Genomic DNA, 16,672 nt, shown 5'->3' on the forward strand with positions numbered 1-16,672 from the left:
GAGAAGTTGTAGAAGTCTCCAGCTTCAGAATGTAAAAATGGATTCCTCCCAAAATAAAATTAATGCAAGTACCAACTAGTTTCTCTCCAAATGTTGAGCTATAGCCAATGAAGACAGTTCATACCATATAAGATACTTCAGAAACATCTTGTAATTCAGTATTTAACCAACTTCAGATAATACAATAACACTAAGGATGTAGCATTGCAACAGGAAGTTTAGCAGAATGTGCTTTTCCCTTTCCTGCTCCTCCTGTTTATCTTCCTCTCCCTATGGCTGCATCACAAGCACCAAAAACTAAGCATATGGATCCCGATTAAAGAATGCTCCTTAACTACTATGAATAATTAAACTTTCAAATATAATTAGATTAAAAATATTTGCAATTCATGAATCATTTATTGATTAGAATTTTTTACATCAGTTAAACATAAAAGTAGCTTCACACTTGGTGGGATATTTGGTAACCAAAGTATAGAATTTTGCAGGTAATTAAGCTTGGAAAAACAAACTGAGAAGGAACAGCATTCCATACTGAAAATGAGGCATATTTATAATAGTGCACAGCTAATAATTTGTTTAAAAATATTTTTGTATCATAATTTTCAGTAAGCAAATATTTCTGTTTGAGAATTTAAAGTTAAGGATCAGAATTAAGAACTAAGAACCTCTTCGCCCCATCCCTCCCAATTCAGAAGATAACAGTTGACATTAAGAGCAATTTTACTGGTTGGATTAACTGTGTTTGGGTTGTTCTTCTTATAGAAGTAAACACAATCAGAAGGCTTTTAAGATAGCTACATTGTGAGCCTCATTGTTACTGTGCATCAAGGGAGTGATGCTATGGCACAGTTGCTAATAGCAACTCCTCCATGGGGAAGCTAAGCATTGATCCATTTGCATGAGTCAGCCAAATTAAACTAACCTCCTGCCTCTTTGTCTCCATTTTCTTTTCTTGCTAAGAATAACGAGTATAACAACTAACTCTGAAACTTCAGCCGCATTAACAGGACAGACATCCAAAGTCCTTGTAAGATTCTGTGATTAATAGAAGGGTTCCAAAAGTTTAATCTGTACTCAAAATATTACAGAATTGCATTTCTTTTCCAAACTGAGAAACTTCCAAAGCTTATAAAACTGCTGTGCCATTTTAGTATTGTGCTTTTCTGTACTGATTAGGTGTGACACCTGTCATTTGATTGGAGTCTTCTCCCTCCCTCCTATCTGTATTTGTGTGTATTTATATACTTACAAAATCTACGTTGTAACATGAAAAATACTTTCACTTCAAAATATTGTTTTGTGACATTTGTATACTTTTTTGTAATGAAATTCCTATAAAGTTAGTAAGAAGTATAAATACTTAGAAGAACGATTAATAATTTGTTAGTTGGAAGAGGTGCTACCACACTTCTGATTTGTGGCGGCCATCGACTTTCTAGTACGACTCTCCTACTATAAAATTTATAGTGAACACAGAAAATATTTTAAAACAATATATATGAAATATTGTAAAGCTTTAAATAAACATAATGATCTACCAATCCCAGGCTGGACTGACTACTGACTACTAGAGTTGTCAGAGTTGCAGTGCTCCAAGAAGCCCCTTTGCATCACGCCGCTAGGTCAGGCTGGGGTTGGGCTTCACACTACAATTGGCTCTGTGCTGCTATGCATCTTGCAAACTACTTGCAGTAAGAGCTGCAGTGCATCAAGAAAACCCTTTGCGCTGCACTGGTGAGATAGGTTGGGGCTGGCCTTAATGCTACAATGCAGCTCAGGAGCTCCTTGGATTCTGAGCAGTAGACTGCCAAGAAGCTCTCTTCCCCACACTGCTGAAATGGGCTGGGCTTTGCACTGTGGCCCGGGGATTTCTTGCAATTTAGCACTACTTGATGGCCCACAAGACAGGGTACAGGATGGCCAAAAAGAGCAGAGATAGGCAGGGGTGAACTGGAGGAAGTCTTTCATCTCACTGAGGCTTGGGGCTGGGAGCAACCAAGCTGGGAATGGTTTGGATTGGGGTGGTCCTCCTCTAACCACTGGGTGGACTTTGGTTAATGACAGCAAAGGGAAGCCATATGTATTTTAAATACTGCTTCCTATAACTTCTTGTTTAAATAGCACAGGTTAAATAGTTTTAATATCTAATCTTGGAATAATCTAGACCAGGAGTATCAAACACGATTTCATTGAAGGCCACATCAGGGTTGTGTTTGACCTCAGTGGGCCGGGATGGGTGTAGCCAGCTCAATGTCACTCCTGTCGGGGGCGACTGTGGTGGCCCGAGTGCTCTGCCAGTGAAAACAGGCTCCCAAGCTCCATTTTTGGCTACCACGGCCTCCTGCAACCCTCTGCCAGTGAAAACGGAGCTTGGGAGCCTATTTTCGCTGGCAGAAGCACTGGGGGGAGGTCCTTCACTGTTTTCAGGGCTGCCCCACGGGCTAGATCTAAGTACCCCGCAGGCCAAATCAGGTCCCCGGGTTTTGAGTTTGACACTCCTGATCTAGACTAATTTCAGGTCATCCAGCTAATGTCTAAATACACCCCCTATATATCTTACTATTGTGCACTTAAATTTTACTTTATATATTTGAACATAAGTAGAGACTTGCATTATACGATTTGAAGAGTAGATTTAGTAAAGAATTATTTAATATACACTATAACTGAAAACCTGTATCTTGTGCAAAGATTTGGAATCTTAGATATATTCCAAGAAAGTTGCATCTCAGGAAGTTTCTGTGATTTCTTTTGTATCAGGAAAAGTTTAATATAACCAATGTGGGATCTAGAACAGATGTATCCTATTTACATCTGTTTAACCCAAATCACATTAAGTGGAGGCCAAATATTTTGGATCAAGACTATGTTCCTAATGCTCTTACCCTAAAATTAACTGTGGCACTGCATATATTCTTTCTTGAGAGGCAAAGAACTATGCAAAATTTCCCTAATCTAATCCTCTAGAGATGTTGCACTGTAAGAGCCAGCATCACCAGCCAACAGAGAAGAAACTGGTGTATTATCCCACCACTGAACTGGGTTGATCCTATAAAGACCTAGGAATGTAAAGCTGGGTCTATACATGAAGTACAACAAGATCGTAGAGTGAACTGAATCACTGCAAACTTCAATCCTTCTTTCCCACAAATTTTAATAAATGGGAAGAAAAGGTTGTTCCCAAGATTTATTTTTATCCTCAATGAAAATTGGAACTTTCTTATCAATGAAGGGGATTCAGGGTCAAAATAAAAACGTAAAGCCTCTGCCTTATTTTCTGAACACACAGACATAAAACCATGGAAATTATAGTGTAAACTTATAAATTCCCATTAATTAGCAAAGTCTGTCCTTAAATTCATGAAAAAGAGATAATCCTAATTTCACTCACTTTGTATCACCTCCCCTTCACTGCCGTCTTCACCAATCTCAATTTTAAGGGAGACTTCCTATTGGTCTCCGGACGCGCTTCAAGGTGCTAGTCGTTACTTTTAAAGCCCTTCATGGTTAGGACCTGGCTACCTGAGAGGCCGCCTCCTGCCACTTACCTCCCAACGACCAACAAGATCGCACAGGTTGGGCCTCCTCCGGGTGCCGTCAGCCGGACAATGCAGGCTGGTGACCCCGCGAGGGAGGGCCTTCTCTGTTGCTGCGCCGGCCCTGTGGAACGATCTACCTGCAGAGATCTGGACCCTTACCACTCTCCTGGCCTTCCGTAAGGCCGTCAAGACCTGGCTGTTCCAGCAGGCCTGGGGCTGTTGATAGATATCCAGCCCCGCTTGGATGGAATGGGTGACATGAATTTTAATACTGTATTTTTATTTTTTTATCTCTATTTTTTAAAATTAAAGGTTTCTTGTCTGTTGTGAGCCACCCAGAGTCCCTATGGGAGTGGGCGGCATACAAATTCTAATAAACTTGAAACTTGAAACTTTCAGCTACTTAAAATTTGCCCACTCAGTTCTAAAATAGGAAGACCCATTATTCATTCTGCTGTGATTAAGCTAAGAAAACTTTGTTTGAGTAAAATCCTATCTTAATCCTTCCTAAAAGAAAGTGTGATTCCTATACATTTTGAAAGGATTTTATAACAGATAATCTGCACATTAAACTTTGGACATGTTGCATATGTGCAAGGAGTTGGAAGCATTTTATAGAATTTGAGCATCTAATATAGGTAAATATGTAACCCTCTATATAGCAAACATACAAACTTTGCTTAAAACTTTGCCTGGGGATAGGAAAATGGCATAATCATCATAATCTTTGTTCTCACCAATACCTACAGTTTTTTAAAGCCAAGATTCAACAGCTTTTGTAATTTAAAAGGAATTACAACTTATTCTGATCCCACAGAAATATTTAAGAAAACATTAATCTGCAATGAAATTGTGCCCTATTGCTTCAGCTTTTATTAATGCAGAGAATTGCATTGTCAAAATGTCTATGGAGATTCTCAGTCATTCAGGTCGGAGTCATCCAGGTTTGAAAAAAGCACCTTTGGGAGTACATTGTCAAAAGGTAGCAACTCACATCAGATTATTCTTTTATTGGAAAACGGTAATGTATAATTGAGTTATCTTAAGAACAGAATCCTTTTTGCTCAGAACAATATACCACATGATTAGTGATATGCTTATAGCCCAACTAAATAAATTCCTGTGAATTGATTTTCACTGATCTCATCAACATTTACTTTCCAGTAACTAAGTCTGGAATTATAGCCACTGGCTGTGACATCAAGCTTACATATTGGCTTTGTCTGTTGTTCTCTATAAGGCTTTCTTTAAAAGAGAGACAACCAATTTTACACTGTGAGTGACCTTAGATATATTAATCCAAAAGAAAACCTCAATTGACTTGCTCTCTGGAATGTGAATATAGGATTACAACCGTATTGTCTTAATGTAGACCAAGACCTATTGTGCAACAGGTGTTTTAAATTAATCTCCACCAAATACAAGCAATAACAGAAAAATAAGCCTTACCTCTCACATCAGGAGAGAATCGAGCTGAATGGCGAGACACAAAAAGTTTAAGTTCTTGATCCAAGTTGCATTCAATGAGGTTTGTGTCCCATGATCGGATACCTAGACGTTAAAACAAAATAAACACGTAGTCAGGGATAAGTACAAAATTATTAATTACTATTGTTAGCTTTCTTTTTCCTTTTACCTCCAGGAGCTCAAGGTGGAAATCTTAGCACTCCATCTTCCAATTTCACCTAAAGGTAGGTTAGGCTGATAGAATGGCCCAAAGTTAGTTGGATTTTCCCACAAACACTGTGATGGAATAAGGCTGGAGTCCCAGTGAAGCTTTATGTTGATTCATTCTCTATTCCACTATTTCTTTCATATTAATGTAGCTCTTTTCCTGCAGCGAGTTGATCAAAGCAAGTTGGACCTCAGCATGTTGGCCATGGTGAATTGTCATAGAACCCACCTACCCCTCTCTTTCTGTGTGAGTGTGTGCTTTGGTGGCAGCATCTGGGTTTTCTGTGATGGTTTTTATGCTTTGTACTGTTTTTGTTCTGGTTTGTAAGCAACCTAGCATTATAGTGCATAAGATGGGCAACTATATGAGTCTTTTTAATAAGTAAACCAATTCAATGGCTTAAATATGGTTTTGAATGTGAGTCTCCCAATCCTAGTCCAACATTTAACTCACTCTCAGATTATCAGATTATACATATGGGTATATGGATACATTTAGATTTTAATTTTAAAAATACACCTGTTAATCCTCTACTCTAAACACATCATGTTTTTAAAATCAGTTTTTTTTATTCCACTTACCAGGCTTAGTCCTTTATCTCCCAGAGTCTCTAATATATCTTTAGTTCTTTAGTTACTGACTTCATTTAGAACTCTATTCCCAGCAAGGCTAGCCTTTTTTACTTGTTTTATTAGGGAGCAAGTTTATAGGATGGTAATATGGCATTTACAAAAAGATGATGTAGCTAACCAATTTGCAACATGCTATAAAAACACTGAACTAATTGTTTTATGCTACTTGTAAAAACACTTTCTCTATATAATTACGCTTTAAATATTTACGAATTCATGTATGTATTTGTAAATCAGAATTCCTTCTCCCTACAGAAACACTCAACGACATTACAAAAAGTGACAAAATTAAAATAATCTGTCATTACAATCACAGAATGTCTATCACTACAACAACTACAAGCAGCACAAAGAAATAAAAATCAAACAAATCTCTCCAGAAATAAAAATGAGTGAAGACAGGTTTTGCTGATCTAAATTTTGAAGGAGGGGCAGTGGTGGTAAGATAAATATGGGAATCCATTTGAACTTGGGACAAACACTTTGCTAGTAGTGACCAGGACTGTATCCCAGAAAAGGCCCTCATTGATGTGCTGCTCAGATTTATGTACCCAGCTTATACGGTGTACACAAACACTTTTTGTGCAGATGTGTTTACTTGGAATTTCAAAAACATGTTGTGATCCTGCCCAATTACCAAACAGCTACCCCGGGAGACATAGCCTGTTGCAACGCACCACTGATCAAAATGCTACCTGCTCCACAAAATTTTCCTACCCTGGTTAACTTTGCCCTTTTTGTGCACAGTTCCAAATGAAATGCTCATCTTTTTTGTTTTTTAACACATAAAGACAAGAAACACATAGGGTTCTGGCAACTAGTCTTCCATACATCAGTACTGCTATCACTCAGGGCATTCCATTAACAACTATATTAATCTCTGTAGATGGAGATAGGTAATGTAGTATTGCCTAAGAATTGTCTGACACTAATCATTTTCATCTCTCACCATTATCTTAAGCCAACTGGGCCGTGCAAAGAATGGGCATGTGTGCAGAGTTCCATTTGCTTTCACCAATAGAAAAAGCCAGCTCTAGAAAACTGTTTTGTCTGATCTGAACCAACTATCCCATCAGGGAATACTGCTTTCTTCTCATTTAACCTCACATTTGTCTTGAATCACCTCATTTTTCTCACTCACATCTGTACAATGAGTGTTAGCTTTATGGCAGCCTTTCACAAACCATCCACTTATGATCTATCTAGCCATAATGCCTAGTTTGGGAATGTATTCATTCCTGGATTCCACCAACCCACATTCTCTCCCCAGGAGCTCAGAACAATATACATAGATTTTTCTCCTCTATTGTTTCCTCAACAACTACCTTTTGAGGTAGGCTGAATTAATAGTGTGGTAGGATACAGATATTACTTAGCTTTCTGCATGTGGTTAAGATACAGAATACCAAAGGCCAGCCATGTTATTTAGGCACATAAGGTAGAAAAGACCACATATTCTTTCCCCATATCTGCCAGTAACCATAATATAACCAATTAAATACCATTTCATGACCCACATAAACTTTGTAGCCTTTTTCATTCAGCCAAAGGTACAGTAATTCTGCTCGCACCCTTTAGCCTGTGTCAACTACAGCTGTATCCAGCACACATTTTCAAACAGATCTTCTGTATGCTAATACATCTAGCAATACTTCAGGTTCCTAGCTTCCTATCAGCAAGGCCTGACATAAGAGAAACTAAATATGGGAGGCCAGCCAAGATGATATATTGATGCTTCCTTTTATAAAGTCTTGCAAATTTTGAGTTTACATTTTTACGTAAATAGCAATAAACTTAATTCAAAGTGTTACACTGAAACATTGACAGCAAGGTATTATGAATTAAAAGAACATTATTTTTTATATGACACAGATTCTAGGTATTAAATGCATGCAATCATCTTAGATCATTTTTAAAATAAAGTTTGTTTTTTAAAAACGAAGATTACAAACAGAATAAATGCAAATGTTTGGAAGCAAATCCTAATTATTGCATCAATTTTAAAGAAGGTCACCTACTTCCTCCCTCCCCGACTGTTTTATTGGTTCGGTCAATAAGACAATGTGAATTCTTCTACAAACCTGTATGCATGTAACATTTATAGCTCTGTACACTGTACCTGAACAGCAGGTGTCAGCTAATTAAAAGGGAAGTGGAAACCACAATAGTGCAGTAATACCAGAAGGATAGGGCTATACAATATTTTTCTGGTGGGACTATATTTGACCTATGGGGCCACCCTCCCAATGTGGATTAGATAGGACAAAAAATGTGTTTGACCTCATTGGATTCAAATTGACTAAATAACTTACATTACAATGTATAAGATTGCTTTCCAATTTTTTCCCCTTATGTTACATTTGCAATCAGTGTTGATGTTAAGTTTGGAAAGGCTCTGAGGCCAAAGGTGAGGATTTTGGGAGCCTCAGGAGACCCCTGCAAGAGGAGTTTCAACGAGGTCAGAAAATAACCACTGCTTTTCAGGATCTGTAATGGGCAAAAAATTAACTTTGACATACAGGTAGAAGACCCATGACAAATGGCCAGATAAACCATTTATTTTTCTGAAAATAAAGGAAGGAAGGGAAGAGGAAGTGCATTCAGACTTATAAGGTTCTGTTACTATAACCTTACAACAAAAGTAATATTGGTTGAAATGATTTTAGTTCAGAGTCTGGTCTATCTTGGAGGGTTGACAGCATCCTTAGCAAAGCATACTTCTTTTTTCGGGTTGAGATAAATATAAACAAATTTATCTGTTATACAATTAGAAACAAATGGCTTATAAAATTAGGCAAAGCTGTTAGAAATTCTGGGTAAAGAGAATTTCAAATTCAAAAAGTTTAATTTCTTCTGAGTAATTTAATGTTTGAAACACTAATTACTTTCAGCTGCAGTGGAATAGAAGTGTTTGTGTCTCGATAATAATACTAACCATTTTACAGCATGTTCCTTCTGCCTTTTATATAGGTTTTTTATAATATGGTTTCTTATTACAAAAGAATGTATTAACAGGATAAGAGTTGGAAGGGACCTTGGAGGTCTTCTAGTCCACCCTCTGCTTAAGCGAGAAACCTTATACCATTTAGACAAATGGTTGTCCAGACTCTTCTTAAAAGCCTCCAGTGTTGGATCATCCACAACTTCTGGAGGCAAGCATTAAATACATGAGAACCACCAAATTTTATATAAATATATATAAATTTGGTGTGTGAATATATGTGTGTATGTATGTATGTGTGTGTGTGTGTGTGTGTGTGTGTGTGTGTGTGTATATATATATATATATATATATATATATATATATATATATATATATATATATATATATATATATATATATATATATATATATATATACACACATACATACACATACACATACACATACACATACACATACATACATACATACACACACACACACACACACACACATACATACAATTACTTAATCAGGTTGTAGAGTTCATCATCTGAATTAAATGTAATGGTTAAGTGAAGTTTGGAAAAACTGTGACAAACAGATTTATTGACAGATTTATTGTCAGGCTCTATTTCAACAATAATTCTGTAAGACTATTTCCAAATAAAGTGAGCAATGTAATGAGTGGTTATAAATAAATCCAATTATAAGCTTGTCTACTGGTGGAACAATGTTTAGTCTGTCCTGTTATATCTGCTCCAATCACCCCGAAGAAGCAATTTGAAGGCTGGAAAAGTTCAGAGGTGAGAACACAAAGTCCTGTCACATGAGCAAAAAGACGAGTTCCATGACACTAGATTGAGCTGGAACTGTTTAAGGTGAGATTACTGTATGAATTACAGAGCATCCAAATTCCCAACCTAGCAAAGCAATAAGGATGTGCTATAATTAACACATCAACAGTCTTCAGTAGTTCAGTAGCAGATCTGCTGAGTTGACTTGTTTTTGTTGTATTTCAACAAAAATGAAAATATTTTATAAATAAATGTTCAGTAAAATAATTAAATCATATTCATGCTTCCTCCAAATTATTTAATTCTAAATGCTTCCAGAATTATTAAAGATACATCAGGCTGGGATACTTTTAAAAAAAAATTGTTTTAAATCAGCCATATTAAATTATATTTTAATCGACTGAGTTCACAATTTTGGAAGTGTGCCTTTTTGAAAATTTCCAAAAGGGAATCCATATTATTATATTAAATCAATCAGAGTTTGCTTTTATCCTGCTTTTAACTGAACTCTTGAAATTCAATAATGGCCAAAAAAAAGTCCAAAAAGAGTGATTCCTACTTCAGTTTTCTCCACTTCAACTATGACATCATTAGTAAATCTCTGCCAAATTTCCACAAAAGGTCTGACTTGACAGAAAGCAACTTCTGCCTTGATTAGGAATGTAGGACGTCACTCTATATAATGTCAGAATTTATGGTCTCTTGTGACATGCAATACTTTTTATTGGAAGATCTTCTCATCCACTAATGGACAACGAATGGCTATTTTACTGGAGTTGATAGTTCTTATCTAAATTCCAAAGGTTAATCCCACACCTACAGCATGAATCTCTTATGAGTTTGTCTGGAAAATTGACTCAGAATTTCTTATACCTGATGCATGTATCATATCTTTAAACCTTTTTCTCTTGTTTGACTTCAAATCCTCTAGTATAAAGCCAGGTTGATCTAAATTGTGCAGGGAGTTTGAAAAATGATTTGGAGGACCTCTGATTAATATAGAAAATATAGAAAATTATTCTGACCTACTACATATAGAAAATTATTCTGACCTACTACAGTTATTATTTTAGCATATTCAGGTTTGCTATCTGTTTTGTATCTTATCTTTATTTCTTAATACATTTTGTATCATTTCCAGGTATACAAAGAGTATTTAAGTGTTTATATTTTATGGGATCTAGCTAATAAAAATGTTTCAGAATGAGAAACATATGGATAATGTATTCTGGATAATTCACACAAATATGACAGAACTCAAATATTTTCAATCTGTATGAAAGATTTAGTTGGACATTTCTGAAAGATTGCTTTGTATCAAATCTTATAATCCTTAGCTACCATGTTTGAGGGCAGCAAGTTAGGAAGATGTTACTGAACATTTGGTAATCAAATTCAGTTATTTTTAGAATACTGGCTTTGCAATAATTTTTTTTTTTTATAAAACAGATATACATCATAAGTTCTCAAAAAGCAAGCCTTGTTTAAAATTAAATATGGAAGCCTATTAAAGATCCACTGTTAAATCAGTCTACACAATAGAGCTCTGTGAGTCAGCATTTCTGACACAATTATCACACAGAATTCTACACTAAAAAGTAGAAAGATTGGTCTGATATCTTAACATGAGTGATTAATAAAAATATACTGAAAGGAATTTTTATTTCCTTCAAAAAAAATTAGGTCTGTCAATCGTTTCTGTCAGTTCAAGTCTTTATCAGCAATTTGGGCAGACTCACAATTGTTAGATTTTCCATAGGTTTTAAAATACTGGGGATGTGGGGGGGAATGAATATATGGAAATAAATATTGTAGTTTATTTTCTATAATTATTAAATAGCTCTCACCTCTAAATCTCATTTGGTAATATTAAAGAAACATTTTTCAATTCATTCAAGATAATCTTTTACTACGTCATCCATAGATGATGGCCTCTCAGATTTCTCTGCAGTGATTCATATTAATTGAGCATCTTCCAGGGTGGTGTCCAAGGGCCAAAACTAAGAGTGCAGAATCATGAAACCAAGAAGGCCTTGCTTTAAAAGCCTTGTTCAACTAGACATTTAATCAAGCTGCTGTATATTTTAACAAAGAGATACCTAGACTTTTCTAATCAAGGTTTAAACCACTGACATGGGTAAATCCCCTGAATGTTTGTGTGTCATCATTTTTGTGTTCAGAATCCAGTATCAAGAATGCCACAATTGAACTATGCAGTAAAAAACAAAACAAAAATCAATATAGGAATTTTGCTTCTTTTTCTTGAAGCAAAAACTGTCAAACACCTTAATATAATATTAAATTATTAATCAAAATGCAGCAAATTCAGTCTTAATCTAAAATTTTTAGGTGCAGCTGGAAAGAACATGACCAAAGATCATTTCAAACAACTTTTGGTATGATTACAGGAATCAATGTATAGTGCAAATTCACTAGAATACAAAATCAAGAACAAATCCCAAAGTAATTATGAACCACACCTACATGTAGCCAAGGGTTTCTGACAATGGCTGAAATCCCTTCTAAGGAAAGAATAGTCAAAGAGAGAATTTGCCTAAAGTTTACGAAGATAACCAGCTTTGATACTCAAAATACGTATCATTTTATTCAACTTGTATTGCAAAATTCTTCAATTTACGGTACTACGACTTTTGAAAGAGGCTGTAATAATCTGTAGCCAAGCAATAGTAAGATATAGCAAATAAAGTGCTCCTTATTCTATAATAATTTCTGTCTGTTATTTGTCTTGAAAAAAATATCTCTCCAAAATCTGCACTATACTCAGAAAGCTTGAGGGGTAAAAATTCCATATCACTTATGGCTGAAAGTTAGAAACAAAAGAACCTCCTGTATTTCTGTTCAGAAGTGGCGTATTTTGCAGCCCCAGTGCTCTCTAAAGCCCTTTCTCCTCAATTTTCAGGGAGCAAAAGCAGACAGTGCGCAAATGGATCCTAAATATAATTCTCTTTTTCTCCTTGACTGTAAAAACGCCCTTTGTCAGCTATGGGCTGCCATAGGGACCGCACTGCGGACTGCACCACGCCCACCACGCCGCCGGTATCTCTGGGCAGACTCTCTAGCAGCAGCATAGAGAGGTGGGAGGAAAAAAAAGAAAAAAGAAAAAGGAGACACTGTTGCTGGCAAGCAAAGACTGGAACGACCTCTGCTCTGAGCCGGAGTGGGGGGGTGGGATGTGTGTGAATGATGACAATAGGGAGGGGAGGAATGACTCACAGAAGAGAAAAGTAAAACTCAAGATCAACTGCACCTTCCTTGTGCCCCTTGGTGCAGCAAAAATGCCAAAGTCAACTGCAGAGCTGTCTGCGGAAAGGCAAAATACTCCCAGCACCCAACATTTTTGCTGTTTCAGAAGCAGAGGCATCCTTACACATCTCCAGGAAATGTACTTTATGTAGTAAAAATCATACAGTATTCCCCTGGACATATTACCCCTCCCAGATCTCATTTCCTTCTGCTTCCTGTCCTACATCTCTGGAAATATGGATGAATTGAAATATCCTCAGAGAACAAGATCTTCCTAAGAACGAGGAGGGGATCAAGGTTTAAACTTCTTGTTGTTTGAAGTCAACTATGGTTAAAAAAAAACAAAATAAACCAAAGCCATCAATTACAAAGGTGCCATTTCTTCTCCTCTCACCAGGAGAGAACTGCTGCCTCCACTCCCTTCAGTGCCTCCCTGCAGCTTCTTTCTTTCTTTCTTTCTTCTGGGCACAAGGCACGCCTAGAAGTGTGAATCTCTCTGGAAAACGGGGTTGGATGGGGGTTAAATATTGACACGGCTGCCCCCCCCAGTAGCACTGCAGTCCTAAAGAGAGAATCCTCACCCCTCCTAGCACAAGCATCCACATAAGAGAAAGGGGGGAGGGGGGAAGAGAGAGAAGGGAGTGGTTGCATCAGATTTTCCTTTTTGGGATCTCCGCTGGGCTGAACTAGATCAGCCCAACGAGTCCCCGAGAATTGCACCATAAACAGGCAAGGAAGAGAAGTTGCGATGGGGACGGAGGGGGCGGCGGGTACCAAGGTCGCAGGCAGAATCACAGCTCGGGTAACTGCAGCGAACTCTCCTCTCTCTCTCTCCACCACAAGAGACGGTGGCAGCAAGGACTTTTGTGCAACCTGTAGGCTGCCTCCGATCTCTTCCCTTTCCCCTCGGCCAAGCCAGCGCTCGGGGGGGCGGGGGGGCGGGAAGGGGATAGAGAAGGGAAGGGAAAAAAATGAAGTTCCCCTTCCCGAAAATCCTGCAGGATAGAAGGGAGAGAGGAGAAAGCGGGCGGGAGGGACGCCTCCGCCTTACCTCGCTCTATATTGCTTATGGCTCTTCTCAGATGCTCCTCTGTGACCAGCTCGCCCACCACAACCAGCAGATAAAATTTGCTGTCGAGAAAACGGTGCGACAGGCTCGGCGAAGGGGGGACCGCGGTGGGAAGGCTACAAGACGGCTCCGACTCGGGTTCCAGCACCACCGTCGCCATCCTGGCAAGCCCGCCTCCGCCTCCTCCTCCCTCCTTCGCAGCGCCTTTCCCAAAGCTCCTCTCTCGAGGCGACGGCGGAGAAAAGAGGGGAGGCGACGAAAGGGTTTAATTCCAAAGGCGCCTCCCTCTGCAGGGAAGAGGGGGGTGAAAAAAGAAGAAGAAGCGCGCCGAGAGGCACCGCCGCGCTCCAGGCAGCTGGGAGAGTGAGGGAGGGCGGGGAGGCGGCGGGTTTTTATACCGAGACAGTGCGGGGCTGGGACCTGGCGAGAAGGCGGAGGGAGGCGGCGGCGGCGGCGGCTGAGGAGGAACAGGCGGGTGGGAGGGAGACCCGGCGCAGCCACGCGCTGCTGCCGCCGCCGCTTTGCCAACAGCCACCACAGGCAGCAGCTGATGTCATTTGCAGCAAATCATTCCCATCGCTGCTTCCGGAAGGAGGAAGGATGAGGTGATGCCCAGAAAAGTCCCGCCAGGAATGAGGATGGGGCCTGCTTGGACTCCCCGAGCCCCCATCCGACCCCCCCCCAACCGTTGATTCTTCATCTTCAACATCTCAGTCCAGAAAGTAAGGATTTGTCTGTCCCGCCGAGGAGGCGCAGCCACACAGAGGACACACAGGCCACAGGCAGCTAAGAAAAGTCCAAGCAAAAAAAGTAATATTTGACCGTGGCGATTGCCAAAGGCAAGGCAAAGGTGTGTTTTCACATTTACAAGCCACGGAAGATCAGCCAATGGGTTGGCCATTGCTTTTCAAAATTATTATATAGATAAATTCGATAAGTTTATTTATTTAGAATGAGGTGGCTGGATGGAGTCACCGATGGTGACGATGGAGTCCAGCCAGCAAAGCAGTCGGTGTGAGCTTAAATGGACTCCAGAGGATGGTAGAGAACAGGAAGGCCTGGAAGAATGTTGTCCATGGGATCGTGATGGGTCGGACACAACTTGGCAACTAATAACAACAACAACAACATTTATTTATTTAATCACATTTGCATAGCTGCCTATCCTTCTAAGTGACTTTGGGCAGTGTACATCATAATAATAATAATAATAATAAATGTGCAGAAACTGTTAGATCAGGTAATGGAGAGGCACACACAGGCTAACAGTAACAGCAACTCTTTATTAAGTACAACAAGTGAGAACAATCCAGCAAAGGTTGAGTCTGACAGCAGCCCTTTTATAGGGAGCTGTCAGACCCTTCGACCAATAGGATTAAATCTCTGTTCCCACCAAAATAGAGGACCTTGGTGGAAACCACTGTAGTTAAAGCAAGTATCTAACACCCCACCCCTCTTGGATGGAATAATCCTACTTGTTACATAGTCACGCAGGTAGGCGGGCTTTTCGGTAGCTCTGTCAGACCTACACAGTTCAGTAGGAGGGGTTTCCTTGGACAGGTTGGACGGACCTGTTTGCTCCACAGCTCCGCTTGGTGGAAGCTCCTGAAACCTTTCACAGGTCGCGGCTGGAGCTTCTAGAGCCGGTTCGCTCAGAGTTCGCTGCGGGCCTGCAACATAACCAGATAAGTTTCCCGGTATCCTCGGGCTTGAGCTGGCCATGGAAGGAGTGAGTGTTTGCTCTGTTTGGGTAGGGCTTTGGCTAACTTGTGCAGGAGTTACCTCTGGTTGTCTAAGAGTGGAGTTGAGAGGCAGCCACGGAGTTGGTCAATGTGCCTTCTCCAATTACGACCGTCCTTGAGCTCTAAGAGGTAAGAGCGATGCCCAGTGATGCCTATCACTGTGGCAGGAATCCACAAAGTTCCCCCGGCATAGTTGTGGGCGTATACCGAATCCCCTACGCTAAAAGTCCGAATCTTGCTAATGGAGTCAGGGGGCGATGAGGCAGAATAGTTTGGGTGTAGCCGGTCTTAGCCGGCGATCCATAAGAAGCTCGGAGGGGCTTCTCCCTGTAGTGGCACTGGGTGTGATGTGCTGAATTAGCAAATAGTGATCAATCCGTGTTTGCCAATCTCCCAGGCTCATCCTAGAGAGGGCCTCTTTTGCAGATCTCACCATTCTCTCTGCCTGACCATTGGAGGCCGAATGGAATGGCGCGACCAGGGCATGTCTGATTCCCTGTGCTGCTAGGAAGGTCTCAAATTGTATGGCCGTGAATTGGGGCCCATTATCAGAGACCAAGACGTTGGGCAGGCCGTATGTGGAGAAAAGTCTCCGTAGCACCTTGATGACCATTTCTGCCATAGTGGAGGTCATCAGGACTACTACTAACCATTTCAAGTAGATGTCCACAACTACGAGAAATGTCTGGCCATGAACTGGGCCAGCAAAGTCAATGTGCACCCTAGACCACGGTGCTTGAAGTCGCTCCCACTCCTTAGCGGGCACCTCTGGGGGAGCTGGTTTGGACTCCTGGCACGGTGTTCAGGTAACCACCCATTCTTCGATCTCCCTGTCCATGTTAGGCCACCACACGTAACTCCTAGCCAAATATTTCATCCTGACAATTCCAGGATGCCCTACGTGTAAAGCCTCTAATACTGCAATGCACAGTTTGGGTAGAACAATGACTCGGTCCCCCCACAGTAAACAGCCATTTACAACCGATAACTCATCGCTTTTGATAAAATACATTTTGAAATCAGCCCCA

The 16,672-nt window shown here is 39.9% G+C and overlaps 1 protein-coding gene across 1 annotated transcript in view; it reads right to left on the reverse strand.

Annotated features, from left to right (window-relative positions):
* Positions 1–14,247, reverse strand: part of MAP1B (microtubule associated protein 1B) — a 67,664-nt gene extending 53,417 nt beyond the window's left edge. Inside the window, exons 1-2 of the mRNA XM_087715664.1 lie at positions 13,885–14,247; positions 4,992–5,093 (exon numbers count right to left, since the gene is read on the reverse strand). Of these exons, the coding sequence (XP_087571790.1) occupies positions 4,992–5,093; positions 13,885–14,062 (280 nt within the window). The 5' untranslated portion in view covers positions 14,063–14,247. The remainder of the gene's footprint in view (positions 1–4,991; positions 5,094–13,884) is intronic.
* Positions 14,248–16,672: the final 2,425 nt, after the last annotated feature.

The sequence above is a fragment of the Thamnophis sirtalis genome, unplaced genomic scaffold (genome assembly GCF_051295495.1).
Source record: "Thamnophis sirtalis isolate CommonGarterSnake01/CBP01778 unplaced genomic scaffold, rThaSir2_p1.2 scaffold_5, whole genome shotgun sequence".
Classification (NCBI taxonomy): domain Eukaryota; kingdom Metazoa; phylum Chordata; class Lepidosauria; order Squamata; family Natricidae; genus Thamnophis; species Thamnophis sirtalis.